Consider the following 17,278-nt stretch of genomic DNA (forward strand, 5'->3'; position numbering starts at 1 on the left):
TTTTACTGTTAAAATGTGTTTCTATAAATGTTCTTTAAGAAAGTTTATTTACCTACCTGAACATTTTATCTTTTTATGTTACATTTTGTACGGTTGGAATTGGATGAACAACATAATTGATTCTATATTTGGTATGTGATATGTTAAAAAGTCATGCACTTGCAAACAATATTTACAGGTATAAAAATAAATGAAAAATATTATAAGTAAAACTAAAAAACATTTATTCGTGATGAAAATAGAAAAGCCAATTTATTAACTAGTCTTTTTCTCTTCCAGTTATGTAAAATCTTATATTACAGATATTTTGAAGTGTTTTCCAATATCTACGCCCTAAAAACGAAACAAAATAATATGCTGTACATCGGAATGGACTGGTTCAGATACAGGTAAATCATTTTTACAAGAACTTTGTGCTTATCTAGAATGACTAGAAAAATAATTATGAACTGAAGTTTTATTAATTCCTTGGAATTTTATTAAAACATTTTAGTCAGGGTTAACTACATAAACATTTTAATAAACAGTTTTAAAGTAATGATCTACCAACATATTGCATTTTAAACCAAGTAATATGCTGCCACATAATAAACATATAATTCGGATGCTACTAATATTATAAAGAAAGTGGCCTTCAGTTGCCTGTAAGATTTTAGTTTATTACTAATTTCATAAACAAATAGCTTATTAAAGGCACTGCAAAATAATAACTGCTTAATATTATGCTATCCCAGTCTATTTGACATTTTTGCAAGGTGTTTATTATTATAGGCACTGTTGCACTTGGATGTTATTTTTAAGCTTAGATTAATTATTCCCAAGACTGGCAATATATCAAATGTACGAGTATCATAAGACTAATTCATTACATATAATTCTATCTATAATATATTGAAAACAACTAAATTCCTTTTGTGTGATGTATTTAATAAACAAAGTTGGCGCCGCGACTCAAAGAATTTCGAACTCGGCATCCGAGTCATCAAACTGTCGATCCACCTCTTCAAATTCTGTAACAAAATTATAAACATCTAAAATAATTAGGATTAGGACTAATAACTTTATTTTTTTAAGTAGAAAAATGTATTATCTCAGGTGGGAACTGAACCCACTACTCAATAATCGCGACTTCTCTAACTGAACTACTTATTTATTTATCAAGACTTCAATACTATTTCTTCTTTTTTCCACAAATCACTTGTAAACTTTTATTAGGCTAGATCATTTTAAAATTAAAACTACCTATATTTCGAATTAATTTTTAATAAGATATCAACGATAAATTAGAAAACAAATAATATATACCAGTGAAAAGGTTCGTATTTTGCAGATCAATGTCATTGGTGCTCGGACCCCAGTGAGCTGGCCTCTTCTCACAAATTTCAAATAATGGTTGGCTCTCAGTCATCAGACTTCTTTGTATAGTGTTACATAATTCTTCGAAGTCACGCTTGGTACGACAAAGGAAGCACTGAAAAAAACATATTAATGCAGTTAACTATCAACATTGTTACTACAGCTTTAATAATTCAGTAATACGACAAAATATAAGTAAAGTGGTATTTTTATGGCTAAATATAAGGGTATGTTCACGGACAAGTAGTATTTTGCTTGAACTCTTTGTTTCAGCGCATCGCAAATTACGCTTTTAAAGTGTATGTAAAAATAACTACTCAGTACTTTTGGCGTATGCAGCCATTTGTGCGCTTTTACAACGCAAAATTCGTTCGGTAACTTCGTTGCAAGCTCCATTGTGAAATTTTCTTAAAGCTTATTTAATGTTTTCATGAACATAAATCAAGGTTTAATATAGATAGTTGTAGGATTGAGTTAAAATACTGACCACAGCAACCGAAGGATCCATTGCTAGCATTGGTATACGGGAAGCATATTTACAGTGATATGTACAATCCATTTCTTTTTGTTCATCAGTTTGTTTACCCTGTAAAAAGAAAAAATAATTTAGTGCCAAAAATCGTCGTTGCGACGTCGGTTGTCTCTACATTACATAATTTAATCCTATCTTGGTGCAAACAATACAGTACTAAAGAATATGTTGATAAGAGTGATCTTTTTAGGGTTCCGTACCTCAAAAGGAAAAAACGGAACCCTTATAGGATCACTTTGTTGTCCGTCCGTCCGTCTGTCAAGACCCTTTATCTCAAGAACGCGTGAACGTATCAAGCTGAAATTCACATGAAATACTCAGGTCTATTGTCCCTTTAAGCTGTGAAAATATCAAACTTCTAAGCCAAGCCAATCAAAAGATACAGCCGATTATGTCGATATTTTCAACAAATTTTCGACACTCGCAAAGGAATCAAAACCTACAGGATACTTCCCGTAAACTCAGAATCTTGAAATTTGGCATAAAGCATTGTCATATAATGCAAATATAGGAAAAATTGCGAAAATTACATTTTTTTAGTTATATAATATAATAAAAATATTTTAATAAAATGAAACTTACTACCTTAAGTTATTTCTCACGAACGAATAAAGGTATCAAATTGAAATTTATACCAAATACCTAGATCTATTGTCCCTTTAGAAGTAAAAAAATCAAACTTCTAAGTTAACGCGATCAAAAGATACAGCAGTTTATACCGACACCTTAGACGAATTTCCGTCACACGCTAGGGAATCAAAACCTACAAGGTACTTCCTGTGAACTCAGAATCTTAAAATTCGGCACGAAGCAACGTTATATAGTACAGATAAAGGAAAAATTGCGAAAATGATAAATTTGAAGTTATATAAAATTTAAAATATTATTTTTGCTTACATGACATAAAATATTTTTTAAATAATTATAAACTTACTACCTACCCTTTTTCACATTAACGCGTAGATATATTCAAGTTGAAATTCATATCAAACACTTCTTAAATCTAATTGCCTCTAAACTGTGAGAAATTCTAAATCAACGCAAAAATTCAAAACGCTGAGGTAGGTACCTACCTATAATGCAAATATAGGAAAAATAAATAAATAAAAAATAATCATACCGCATATTTTGAAATTCGCCACTACTCGCAACGGAATCAAGTAAGTAATTTGATTTAATACGTCATAAATTGTAAACCGCTACGTTTGTACGGCGGAACCCTCGGTGTGCGAGCCCGACTCGCACTTGGCCGGTTTTTTTAATATAATGTGGATACTTAACTTTTACATAAAACATTATTTTCTGGTACAAATTGATGTTAATAATAGTTTGGTTAAGATCACACTTACTTCAATCAATCCAGATCTCTGCGTAGTGTGGGGATCCAAGTAAATAACTTCATCTCCTACACAACCTATCAAATATAAGGCCTGGTTGGGTTTGCCACCAATCACACCTATGGATTGGGGGCTTTGGAAGCATATCTGGAATAGAATATAATGCAAAAATAGAAATTAGGCCAGTACAAAACAATACAATATACATACACCTAAGTCCACAAGGCCTAGTGCATTGGTTCCCAGGGGAGGCGCAAGGACCTTTAAAGGGGGGCGCGGGCCATCTGTGTACTTAAGTATAAAAACCTGTAACCGCTGAGAGAATGCAATAATGCATTCCAGACTGCTCGATACAACCGATAAATAATCTTGACCGGAGAAGGGGGGTCGCGGATTTTTTTGTATGGTCGAAAGGGGGCGCATCTCAAATAAGTTTGAGAACCAATGGCCTAGTGGATTGTCTAGTAACTTAAAATTCTAGAGGCAGTTGCAGATTTTAACCCAATACAAAAGAGCAAATTAATAGGATACACTCAAACTTTTACTCAGCATTATGAATTATGGATGTTCATGTTATATCATTTATCTATTTACATAATGTTTACCTATCAATTAACTAGTTCTGCTTATTAGGGTTACATAATAATAGTTAAGTCATAATTGCAACAACTTATTACTGTAGTTATACACTAAACTATTAAATTATTGTACCTTCAGTCCATTAATATATACAGGGTTTATTTCACTAAGTCCCAGTCGTAGAGGCACTATCAAAAGCAGGGGCATCCAGTCCGACACAATCACATCTGGCCCTGAAGTCGAGGAACAGTCTCCTCTGTCATTGTTAACAACACACTGTTTTACTGCAACCAAAATGGAAGTTTTTTATGTTTTTGCAATAAATAAATACTGATAAAGTATTTAAAAACAAACTTACAGATATCCTCTTTAACAACAGTATTGTCCAAAGCTACATGGATCACTAAAGAACTCCACTTGTCAAAGACAACCAATTTTCTGAAATTAAACCATTAAAAACAACATAAATAAAACTGTATCTTTTTCATTCAAATGTTTAGATTTCTGTCCCAGTTCGAATTATTAACCATGCTAAATTGATTGTTTTTATCACTTAATATTTAGAACAGACTGGTAATAAACTTGCATTTATTGAACTTTATCAGTGTAATACTCACTTTAGAACTTGTGCAATAGTATTAGGACCAAACCATTGTCCTACGTCCTTGCCTTCAGAGGCTCCCATGAGAGCTACTTGATGTATTGAGTATGGTGCTTGCTTCCTCTCTTCGAAGCGCTGGACTATCTTCAAGTAGGTAGGATCCCTAACAATAAAAACCATTCATGAATGTATAGTGGTTTTTTAACTTATAGACAGTAGGATTAAGACAAGATAAGATAAAATGGTTTGAGAAAGTTAGTAGATTTTTGAGTTTATTCTACTTGTTGATCTATTTCAGTTATGACTAACAATTAACAAGCTTTTCTTGTAATAATAATTAATAGTACACAGACTGTTTTTATACCAACTTACCTTGTTTCTGGTGTCCATACCCAGTCAGCAGACAAATGCACTCTGAGCAGTGCAACACCAAGTACCATTTGGCCACATCTCAGCATGCAACCCCAGCCTTTATCTGACGTCAGCCCTTCGTCGCCAATAGGAACGAATCCCTTGCGATACGTACACCAGATAATGGAACTAATATCGCGTCTGATGCGGTCCAAATCTACGAACAAAACAACCATTTGCAAATTTTTGACATAACCAATAGGCAAGTTAAAGCAAACTTAGCATGTCACAAGTATTACGCAGAACTCAATCCAAGCGCAAACCTTGAATAGCACTGTATTTCTTGCCGAGGATCCAGACACTATCCTTTGTTTGAGGAATATCATCAGGTTCAACGCTGTTACCCTCAGAGGACAGGTAACAAATATCAAACATGGCATCCATCTTTATACATATTTCATACGTAGCCTACTTTAGAAAGTACGTTAGATTTATATTATTAAATCTTGTGTATTTCAAAAGAAAATCGGAAAATAAACACAAAACACCAAGCAATGACAAGACAACAAATGACAGCTGATTGATTCTCTTTACTTTTAAAATGATGGTTTGACCCTTTTGCTATTGGCCAGACTACACTTAAAGGTCGACGCACACTTATCACTTTAGAAAGGATTCATCCCCATTTTGAGAGTCTTTCGTTTAGTATTCTTTGCTTTGTAGAATATTAAACCCCGTATAAAGCAAGAAACTGTCTACAATGCACACTGAGCCCCGATTACGGTAACTTTTAACGTCTACAATCCAGACGCGTTTCTGATTCTGCAATACGATTGGTCAAAACAGCTGGACGTACGCTGTTGAACGACCAATCGTATCGCAGAATCGAGAAGCGTGTCTGGATTGTTGACGTTAAAAATTACCGTAATCGGGGCTCTGATTGAAATCGTAACTTAATCGCCTCGCCTCGGTCGGGACAAGCTGAAGAACCAAAACACGCAGCTTGCGGGCAGTTGACTTGCGGGGCGTTATCTGCCAGTTTTCGAACTTCCAAGTTAATAAGTGTGCCTTAAGTTTTTAGACTAGAAATATGTACTTCCGTTGCTGTAACTTGTTCACAGAACTTGTTTAAAAAAAACTGAAATGACATTGACTGATATCTGTCAATGTCAGATTTGGTAAAAGTTGTTTTGCTATTTTTCCATTTTCTTTCGCTGCAGTTTGTGTGATACAAATATTAATCATAATTGCCATTTTATTTAAATTTCATATAAAATGGAGTCTAGTGCTTTAGATTACGTGGCTCAAGCATGCATGGATTTGACTGAAGCTCTCATGTCTGCTAGCAATGATGCTGATAAAGATACTCTCATTCAAAATCACATCAAGAAAGTTTGGTCTACAGTTTCTCCCATTGAAGATTTTAAGAAAAGTATGTTAAATCTATGCATAACTTAATTTATAATTGGTATAAAAATTCAGAATATCTCAATCTCTTAGAAAACATCACAAAATGTGTAACATCATTAGGGTTTGCAAATTATATTTCACCTTTATTTTCCAGATTTAGATTGGGTGAACGTGATGGAGCCGGTGTCTCTAACTACACACTGTTCTGAGAAGATTGTGGTGCTGGATTTCTGGACATACTGCTGCATTAACTGTTACCATGTTCTACCGGACCTAGCACACGTGGAACAGCTCCATTCAGTTGAGAACGGACTTGTAGTGGTATGTTTTATTTAATCCTACTTAATTGTTGCAAAAATTCTCCATAAGTTATTTATTATTGTAATTGTAAAGTTTTTTCATTCAAGAGAATGTACAGGAGTATTTATTTATTTAAAATCTTTATTGCACACATAATAAATAGTGGTAGAACAGGCGAGCTTAATGCCATGTGGTATTCTCTTCCAGCTAACTAGAAAGTTAGGCAAAACAGAGAATTTAAGTTATTGTAATTAGATAAATTATTATGTGTGGTAACTTTAAAGAAATTACTAATTCCTAATTACTATTATGCTATTTTTTTTTTTTTTTTTTTTATTACAACTTATATGCACATAGAACATGCTATTCCTAGTTTAGCCTACAGATAATGACTGGCTCTAATTACTTCGATTCTAGAAATGTATGTGCCTTGCCTATAGCAGAAAAATTTTGATTTTCAGATTGGTGTTCACTGTGGAAAATTCAAGAATGAAAAAGAGACGGGTAACATCTTAGCTGCAGTACTGAAGTACAACATACACCACCCAGTTGTGAATGACCCTGAGAGCTTGATGTGGGATGCATTGGGCATCAAATGTTGGCCTACACTTCTTATATTGGGTAATTAATCTACTCTCAAATTATGATTTTTAAAAGCATATTATATTACCTACCTATACCTTTGGTCAGTCTCACCAGATTCTGATAGTCCATGCTAGCATAATAAGACTGATAAATCCAAAAGTACAATTTTGGTTTTTAGATATTTGGCAGTCATTGGTAATTAGCAAACTTCATTTGTTAGGCAGCATTATAGCTATGTCAATAGCTATCTTAAACTCTTGGAACTAGTGAAGTTTACTAGATTTTCGGTTTACTTTCTCAATAAATAAATAAACTAGGCCTCATAGTTTACTAAAAATATTTTTGATACACAGGTCCATCTAACAAACCGATTTTCGTGTTGACTGGTGAGGGTCACAGAGAAGAGTTGAAGCTGTACATAGATGCAGCATTGCAGCACTTTGACTCCCGTATCTCCAGCTTGCCTTTGCCCATAGAACCCTTGAAATTCTTGAGGGCGAAAGATAATGTTCTCCATTTCCCCAGTAAGGTATGTTGCAAAAGACACAGTAAAATATAAAATAGCTTTATTTTTTCCACATACAATCACACTAAAATTGTTAATAGCATATAAAGTTTGACCTAGCTCCCTGATTGATGGTTATGACTAAAGTCTGGTCGCTGAGCACGTTGAATTTTGTCCAATGACCCCAAGCTACCCATCCTTATCGCTCGCGCGTAATTATATTGCTGTCGCGCTCACACAGTCACTGCTGCCGCCCGTCGTACAGTCGCGACAGCAATATAATTACGCGCGAGCGATAAGGATGGGTAGCTTGGGGTCATTGGACAAAATTGTACGTGCTCAGCGACCAGACTATAATCATTTCACTCCCATTATTTTCTATCTTAGGCTAGGTTAAACCAAGTATTGCCTGCTAACCTCTTAATGTAATCAATTTAAATAATTAAATGTGTTAAAATATTCCAGGTTGCTTTGAACCCCTTCTATCGCGGTCGATGCGATGAGCCCTTCTTGGCCATATCAGACAGTGGCAACAACAGGGTTCTTCTTACTGACTGCTCTGGTGTGATTCTGAAGATAATTGGAGGAACAGATCTAGGGTTTAAGGATGGCAGTGAGTATAATACAATATTGTTAGCAAAAAGTTAAGCAACCTACAAATACTACATAATGAAATTCAACCAGTCAAATGTAAGACTGAAATTAAATCAGATTTTGAGCTTCATCCTTTGTTATGTTTAGTACATTAAATGTCGTTTTAGAGTAACCTCCCAAGTAAACTATTAATAATAGCTTCTTAAGAGTGGGTTTACCACAAGAGTCCATCGATCGAAGGGGATCGAAAGTCGCCATCGAGCCTAGAATCTTGAGCCGGTTGTCCAATTGGGCTATTCTCGCCTCAAAATTATTTTTCAGTTCAAGATTAACCTATAAAAATTATATTCAAATTCTAGAGTTGCTAGACGCGAAGTTCAACTCTCCACAAGGCATCTGCTGGCTTTCCAGCAACGTGCTAGCGGTGTGCGATACAAACAACCATAGTGTGCGGGCTATACACCTGGATGAAGGCACCGTGGAGGTTCTGGTGGGCACGGGACATCAGGCTGCACACGGCGATATGGGTATGTAGAATATATCGGTCTCTAAATATAGGCGTTAATAATGTACTAGCTTTTGCCCTGGGAATTTCGTCTGTCACAGAAAGAATAACGAGTTCGACCCCTTAAAAGACCCCTTTGAGAGCGCTTTCACATTAGGGCGTTAGAATCGCGACAGTAGCGCGGCAGCGGCGTTTTTATAATGTGAAGGCATGCAGCCGCTGTCACATAGTATGAAATTTTCGGCAGCTTTGCCGGTCGCGCGTTTGTCGCGCTGCTAAATCGCCTAAATGTGAAAGCGCTCTAGAGCTTAACTTTAACCACTACACAAATGTATTGAATTAAAATGTAACGAACCAAAATAATCCATAACCAAAAACACCAAATGCATAAAGTCGTAACTTTTAACGATTCTCTCCAGGCAGCAATGCCTCCGTTCAGTACCGCTATACACGACGCCTGACCTGACTAATATTCCAAAAGAGACCTTAACACCAACTGCATAAAGTCGTTACTCTACAGGTGGCAAATGCCTCGGTCTCCAGCCTCTATGCTCGCCGTAGGACGTGCTGCTATACGAGGGGCGGCTGAAAAGTTTTGAGCCTAAGTATCTTCAAGTGTTATTATTGACTCGCACTAAATTTATTTAATTTACCAATACCCTCCTTAGTATATATACAAAGTTTCATTTCATTAGCGTCATCACGCTTTTAGTAATTAATCCGTAAACATCATCATGTCTCAGTCATCCGCGCCATGTACGAAATTGAAGTACACAGTTGTCATAAAATGCCTCACAAAGAAGAACAAAACGCTGACGGTAATATTTGAAGAGATGTCGACAGTTTATGGGGAGTCTGGGCCTTCATTTGCCACCATGAAAGATTGGATCCGATAATTCAAGCATGGCAGGGAGTCGCTAAAAGATGACCGCAAGTCAGGGCGGGCAGATTTCGCCATTAACGAATAAAATAATGAAAAGTTAAAAAATCTTGCTCTAGAGATCCGCGAATTAAGCTGTGACAGATAGCTGAAGCCATAGGCATTAGCATGGAACGTATCAGCATTATTTTGCATACTCATTTGCACATGAAAAAGTTGTGCGCGCGATAGGTGTCAAAAATGTTCACGCCGCTCGACAAGCAGCGTCGAGTCACAACTTCGCAGGAGTTTTTGGACATCTTTGGCCATAATCCTAACAATGTTTTTTCTCGTATTATCACTGTTGATAAAAACTAGATCCAGCAGTACCATCCAGAGTCAAATAAGAGTCAATGCAATGGATTGAAAAGGGAAAACGCCGCCGCGGAAATTCAAAGTGGAGCGATCGACACCCAAGCTCATAGCCACTATTTTTGGGATTTTGGAGGAATTTCATTCATTGACTACCTACTTAAAAAAAAACTACAATAAACGGGGATTATTTTGCTGTACTGTTGATAAGAGTGCGTCAAGTGGTTGTCGAAATAATAAGAGGCAAACTGGCGAAAGGAAATCTGTTATTGCCAGACAATTCGCCCGTGCACACCGCGCATGTTGCAAGGCTTGCCCCGGGTTAAACTGGATTTCAAGAAATTTATCACCTACTACACAGTTTAGTTCGGATTCTTAGCTTTTTTTTCTAATTCACAAATTGTAAAAATATCCTCCAGGGACGAAGATTTTTGAGTGACAAAGAAATGAAGGCGGCGTTAGAGGATCATTTCGAAGGCAAAGATTGCGAATTTTTTTTCAGTAGGTAAAAAGCTGTTTTACCCAAATGTAAGAAGTGCGTTGTAGTAGAGGGAGATTAAATAGAAAAATATATTTTTTATAGTTTTCTATCGGCATTTTTAATACCTTAGGCTCAAAACTTTTCAGCCGCCCCTCGTACACGACGCCCGACCTTATCAATCTACTAAAATAAATCTCTTTCCTAACTGCATAAAACTTCTTATAAACAACTTTTTTGTCGATAAATGCTTCCAGCTCCATCCTCAAAACTCGACTTGACTATAGTCTGGTCCGCGAGCACGTAGAATTTTGTCCAATGACTCCAAGCTACCCATCCTTATCGCTCGCGCGTAATTATAATGCTGTCGCGACTGTGCGACGGGTGCCCGCAGTGAGTGTGCGAGCGCGACAGCAACATCAGCAACAGCAACGGCTTTAATCTTCAAAAAGAGACCTTACACCAACTGCATAAAGTCGTTACTCTACAGGTGGCAAATGCCTCGGTCTCCAGCCTCTCTGCTCGCCGTGGGACGTGCTGCTATACACCACGCCCGACCTGGACATGTCGGTGCGTCCGCTGCTGCCGCCCCCGCCCCCCATACCCCCTGTTCCTGGGCAGGCCCCCGCTGAGAAGGAGAAAGAGGTCAAGGAGGAGACGAAAGGTATTTTTTTAGTATTCATGATTTAAATTATTTATTGATTTATTTGTTTTGCTTCCTTGATATAGAGAGACCCTGAAAATTTTCTGTTGCTGTACCTAAATAAATAAATAAATAAAAAGTCTGGAAATCAAGATCCTTAGCTCATGAACTGTCAAAAAGCTATTACGTTTGTAGGTTTTGTATTACAAATAGGACCATTGTTTTGTTTGGAAAATTAATGATGTTACTTGTTTGGAAAATTAATTGGCTATTCAATGATAAAAAAATCTGTTTTTTCCTAAGGAAGTAAGTAGCGTTAGGAGTATAATTAGATATTGAGCTTTATGACCAAGTATTACACTCTAAATAAAATTGCGTTGTTACCTTACACGCAATTGCTCCTTTACATTTTTCTTCTACAGACGTCTATGACAAAATAGAAAAGTGATGCCGTAATTGGAAATAAGGAATATAAAAATATCATTGTAATTTCAGATCTAAATAACATTACTGATTTCAGAACCGGAGAAAAAGGATGAGAAGCGTCGTGTGCTTCTAATAGCGTGCGCCGGCTCGCACCAAATCTGGGCGCTGTTCCTCGACACCACCATCTGGTGGAAATACAAGACGTTCACTGAGGGTATGTATATGGAATTTCTACAATAGGCTAGATGACAAAATTTCAATTATTTGTCCGTCAGACAGATAATTAGAAAATATTAGACTCATATTTTTTATTTTCTTTCATAATTAAATAATAACAGTGCTACATCGATTTAAAATGGCGCGATACGTCACGCTTGAGTAGAATTTTTACTCAAAAGTGACGTCTAGCGACATTTCAACTCAATATAATACTGTAATTATTCGAGTATGGAAAAAAATAAAAAATATGAGCCTGATATTATCTAATTATCTGTCTGACGGACTAAATAGAATTTCGATTTCATTACCCAGTCATCATCATCCCTATTATTAGTAGTACCACAGAATAATAATAAGTACTACGTACAGAAGTTTTACTTCGCGAAGGTATTTAAAAAAATGTATGCTCAATGTCATTAACAATATGGTGTAATTTAGCTTGTCTCAAGAGTCAAGCAAGTTTGTCAGAAGTTTTGTTGACAAACGTCAGTGATCGGCACTGCGCCGAAGCTATAGGGCTGACTTCGGTAAAATGATGTGACGTGAGGTGCCAATCTGCAGAAAATGGCGGAGGAAATACATGATTTAGCATGAATTATCATGAATAATATTAAATACTTATTTACCTCTCAGTGTCTTCAGGCAACTTAAAAAAGTACATTCTGTGTTTTTATTATTATTTAGGCAGTTAAATACTGCACAGTATTTAGTACATCACTTTCTTTATTTTTTTCCATCATACACAAGAATACGCGTGCGTGAGTCAATGTTCGCTCGTATGTGAGGCCTTGTCGAATAGTACTCTTGTAGGGGGCAATCGTGCGTGTTTTGTTTTCGATGTAAACTCGCGGAGATGAACAGGCCTGGTAGTACTTGCACGTTACACCGCTAGAGTTCGTAGAATAAGCTTCTTATGTTGGGTGTAACAACTGAAATCAAGACTTCCAAGCCGTCGTAAGGATCTGTAGCCTTATTCACGTAAAACTTCAACGACAACAAATCGGTGAGTTGCGATCCTATCAAGTAATCGTTCTATCGAAATGACCCTTGTGAATACGGATTTATTTAAAACTGTTGTTCAATGGGACGACGTAACAAAACTTCAACAACAACAAATCGCTGACTTGCGATCCTATCGAGTAATCGTTCTATCAAAATGACCATCGTGAATACGGATTTAGAACTGTTTTTCAATGGGACGACTTCAGAACGTTAGCGAGATTTTGACTGCGTCAAAATACGTGAATTAGGCCACTGACTTGTCTCAATAAGACGGACTAACGTGTCTTCAGAAGCACAGAATTCGAATCCATTACACGACCTGTAAATCAGGAGAGTCTAACTCTAACTACTTGTTCACGGCACCTTAACTTACAGCTTTTATATTTATTTAAGACTTATTTAAATTATTATACTTAATTAAAGGTTTGGCATTGGCGTGGTAATGTATCAGTAAACATTGCATGCTAGATTTCCCCAATTAGTTACGTTTTATTTAAAATTATTTCATGAAACTAAGACAGCAGTAGCCAATTAGTTGTTGTCGCAGTAATGAGCCATTGAGTTTTGTCATATTCAACAGTTGCGTGTTGGATAAATACGTTTGATGATTTTATGTTCTCGATTGTATCAATTTATATTGGAAGTAAATCAAGAATAATATTGATTTTTCTAAACTTAAATATTTTACACGCTCAAGACCCGAACTCTAACCTAGGTAATTTCGTTTTCATAAAGGCAGTCAGTCAGTGCGTCAAGCGACGCTCTTCTTAGGATACGCTATTGAGTTATGTCACACTCCCAGGCCCATATAGTCCGACATAGTTGCCAGTTCTTAGAACGTAAATACGCGTTCGAACTTTACTGAAAAGAAAAAAAAAAATTATTTATTGCTATTTCTCTGTACAGTATCTCATCTCATAGACGTTTCGTCAGATTGTTTTGTTAACTATTGTTTACTTATCTATGGCACATTTTACGCAGGCACGTGTGTATGTATAGCCGGGTCTGGCGCAGAAGCAGCGCGGAATAGCGCCTACCCTCACACGGCGTCCTTTGCGCAACCCTCGGGACTGGCGCTGAAGACTGGTAAGACTGGTAATACACCAAGCAATAGGCATGGTAGTCATTTAGTTTATGTAATTAGAGTTTTATAGGTAGAAAAATATAGTCCACCCCTATTATTATTTTCGATACTTTACGTTTGTTTTAAAATATACAGGATGATCCATTGGTGGTTAATCAAACAAAAAAAATATTGATCCTACTGTTTAAATACAACAATTTTTCTAGACGAACATTATATTATTATCCAATTTGATGTAAGTGGTCTTAGGGAAAGTTGTTGCATTTTAGCAGTAATTTCAATACCTTTTGTTTGATTACCCGCTATTATCATTCTGTATCATAATCACAAAAATAGGTCAAATTTTTTGGTTTACAACACTACCACTGCTTCGCATAATAACAGATGACAAAAACAGCTCGAAAAGCTCTTGTATTGGTAGCAGTAGTTTAGTAATGAATGTGCTCTAGACTTAGCGTTTTAAACTCATATTTTTACGCAGGTTTAAACCCAGAAGTGTTCGTCGCCGATTCAGAGAGCTCGTCCATCAGGAGGATAAGCTTGTCCACCGGGCAAGTGTCCACCCTATGCGGCGGTGATCGAAACCCCATGGTAAGATTTTGCTTCATTTGATATTAAAAACTGGCTATCATACTTGCAATGCAGATTACTGCAGACATTTTCGATCAGTGTCAACTTATGCTGATTTTGGTTAAGACTAATTCATACAATATACTTGCCACAGAATCTCTTCGCATTCGGCGACGTCGACGACATCGGCGTGGAAGCGAAATTCCAGCACCCGCTCGGCATCGCCTACTGTGAGTCCAACAGAACGCTATACGTCGCGGACTCCTACAACCACAAGATCAAAAAGGTCGAGGTCGGCCCGCAAAAGGTCACCTCCCTCAACCCTACAAAAATCGAAACCGTCGACCCCGCCAAGTTCAACGAACCCTCCGGTCTCTCCGTCACCGCAGACGGCAAGTACATATACATAGCTGACACCAACAATCACAGCATAAGAATCCTGAATCTCGTCAAAAACGTCTGCCAAGACTTCAAAGTTCGGATGCCCGACTACAAGTTCGTCGAGCCGGAGAATTTGATTCTGTACAAGAACGATCTATTCGTGAACAGGAAGTGCGGCCATCTGATAATCTACTTCAATGTTAGCCTAGACTCGGATATACGGAACGTGAAGTTTACGCCGGGCGCGCCGCAAGACTGGCGCGTGTGCGTGAGAGACGAGAACGATAAGGACGTGACGTTGGACGACTTTGAATTCGTCGGATGCTCGCACAAAGGCACGATACTACCCGGCCGCGTCGAAATGAAAATAAAGCAGAAAACTGACAAAACTCACTACCGATTGTACCTAAGCTTCCACACGTCGCTCTGCGATAACTCCGTCTGCTTCGCCCATTCATTCACAATTCGCTCCACAATACTCATCAGAGACTCGGTCAAGATGGTCGAATCGTACAAGATCACGTGCAAGGTTAACCCGGTTAACCGGCCAGAGAAAAACTGACGTTTAGCTAAACCCAAACCGGCACCGAATAAGTAAATGCTTACGCGCACGCAACTCGTGGTGCCAAATCGTAAGCGAAAGAGTTTACTTATTTACTTTAGTACCAAATTATTGTTAAACTTGAAGGCTTTATCTTAGCAATTTAAAATATACCAAGTAGGTAGCTAACAGAATATGTAATGCACATTTATCTCTACTAACTTAGCTCACTCACTAATTTTAAGTTTAATGCGTAAGTTAATGTTGTTTTGGTGTAATATTTTTATACGAATCTTAGTTGTTATTTTATGTCTAAGCAATAAATATTTTACATAAAACTTAACGTATATTAGTGATTGCATCTTCCAATATCTCATTTATTTGCGAAAGCTTAATTATATTATCATAGGTCAAATCTAATTATGTGGCCAAATTGTATAAAAGAACGTAACTGCAGTATTAAAGACGAGATAAATGTTTACGTTTGTCACGTATTACGTTTAGTATTACGTGGGATATAATATCCACAAGGTTCTTCAAAGTAAATAAATTACATGAAAAACTGTTGTGAAATAAATTTTAATCGACTCGACTTTGAATGAAAGCATCTCTGACATTTGGAAATAAGTAAATCACGGGCTTAATTCGCCGCGATCCGTTAAAGTTAATTGAAAACATAAATAAGTTCATGATTGCGGTGACCTCCAGCGAGGCCGGCTTATATTTGCACGCTTACACGTCATAGTTCAAAAGTTACGATGAGCCGTTTAATTATACCAGTTTAACACTAATCTTGCGGTGGAGGCTCGGCTAGAAGTACTTTACCAAAACCTTTTTTACAAGCATACTTTTTTATTAGCAAAAAAGGTTCCAAAAGCGTTTCACGACCAGTATAATAATTTTGAGGTCACTAAAATATATAAAAAAAAATCTAAAAGCTAATAGGTTACTCATAAACACCGTACAATTTATTTTATGTATCTTTCGTCAACATAAATTGTAAATCTAGAAGACCCAAAAAAGTTTAAATTCGTGCCTAAAGCGTCGTTATTCTTTTAAATATGCAGATCTTCAACAGAAGTGTAGCCGACCTATATTTTAAAAATATTTACTACCTGCTGTTAATACAAGCGTGATCGTGCTTTAATCCGACAATGTCTAACGCCCTGAAGGCCGTTAAATAAATCACGGCGGGCGCATCCATTCGCGAGACCCTGGATATTAATAACTGCACAGAACAGCACTAAGTTGTGAAGGAGATTTCACGGTGACGTTGCACTGCTGCACAATGACATACAGCTATAAGTAGGTAGGTATAATATGGAAAAGGGCCTAGTATAGACCCCTGCCGAATACCTTTTCTTTTCACGAAATAAAACATCTATAAAATGAAACTAGTTAAGTACATTCAGTCATCATCATTATGTAGGTATCTACTCGACCGCCAAGTATCAATTTCTTCATTGTTAAAAATTTAAGTTGCATGTCTTGATGGCACGGTTTTTTTGTAATCCTATGATATGTTTTTGGGATTTTGATAATTCTTCTGTTTTAGGGTGGTAAGTATGTTGTATGAAAAAAGAATTTGCGTAAAATATATCGATAACATGTACATCACTAGTAGCTCATTTGCATTAGTAAGTGCTGGAAATTATAACAGCGGCCTTACCGTCTAATGTCGATGCTACATTACTGGCTTCGATTAAATTACATCATATAAACGAACATCCGGTAGGTACATCGCATCAAAATAATTACTTATAGCGTTCTGCAAAAATAAATGGAGAGGATTAATATTGTAGCTTTGGTTATATTTGCATCCTAAAACAGTAAAGTTGGAGTTATCTTTATGGCCCACCATAATTATGAAATAATCGACGGACTTGCCAAGCAAATGGCGTATTAAGAAGATCCAATAATAAATGAATATTTGGCGCAGTGCTGATGGGAGCAATATCTCGAAGTTGAAAGACAGGTCCTTGCTAAATTGGAGGGAAAGAAAACAAGATATCTAACGCTGTAAGTTCTTAAACAAATGTCATTGGAAA

The 17,278-nt window shown here is 36.8% G+C and overlaps 2 protein-coding genes across 2 annotated transcripts; one reads left to right on the forward strand and one right to left on the reverse strand.

Moving 5' to 3' along the window:
* Positions 1-207: 207 nt before the first annotated feature.
* Positions 208-5,340, reverse strand: LOC135087968 (cysteine protease ATG4B). The gene is made up of 9 exons (XM_063982835.1): positions 5,080-5,340; positions 4,778-4,973; positions 4,422-4,568; positions 4,163-4,242; positions 3,937-4,088; positions 3,238-3,372; positions 1,844-1,942; positions 1,306-1,471; positions 208-1,010 (listed from the first exon to the last, which is right to left on the reverse strand). The coding sequence occupies exons 1-9, from the start codon at positions 5,198-5,200 to the stop codon at positions 952-954; spliced, it is 1,155 nt and encodes a 384-aa protein (XP_063838905.1). The 5' UTR covers positions 5,201-5,340; the 3' UTR covers positions 208-951.
* A 580-nt stretch (positions 5,341-5,920) lies between these two features.
* On the forward strand, positions 5,921-15,568 carry LOC135087965 (NHL repeat-containing protein 2). Its single transcript, XM_063982833.1, has 11 exons — positions 5,921-6,188; positions 6,321-6,487; positions 6,928-7,087; positions 7,405-7,580; positions 8,022-8,169; positions 8,510-8,677; positions 10,855-11,028; positions 11,528-11,647; positions 13,636-13,740; positions 14,220-14,329; positions 14,463-15,568. The coding sequence occupies exons 1-11, from the start codon at positions 6,032-6,034 to the stop codon at positions 15,249-15,251; spliced, it is 2,274 nt and encodes a 757-aa protein (XP_063838903.1). The 5' UTR covers positions 5,921-6,031; the 3' UTR covers positions 15,252-15,568.
* The last annotated feature ends 1,710 nt before the right edge of the window (positions 15,569-17,278 follow it).

Source organism: Ostrinia nubilalis, chromosome 3 (genome assembly GCF_963855985.1).
Source record: "Ostrinia nubilalis chromosome 3, ilOstNubi1.1, whole genome shotgun sequence".
NCBI classification, from domain to species: Eukaryota; Metazoa; Arthropoda; class Insecta; order Lepidoptera; family Crambidae; genus Ostrinia; species Ostrinia nubilalis.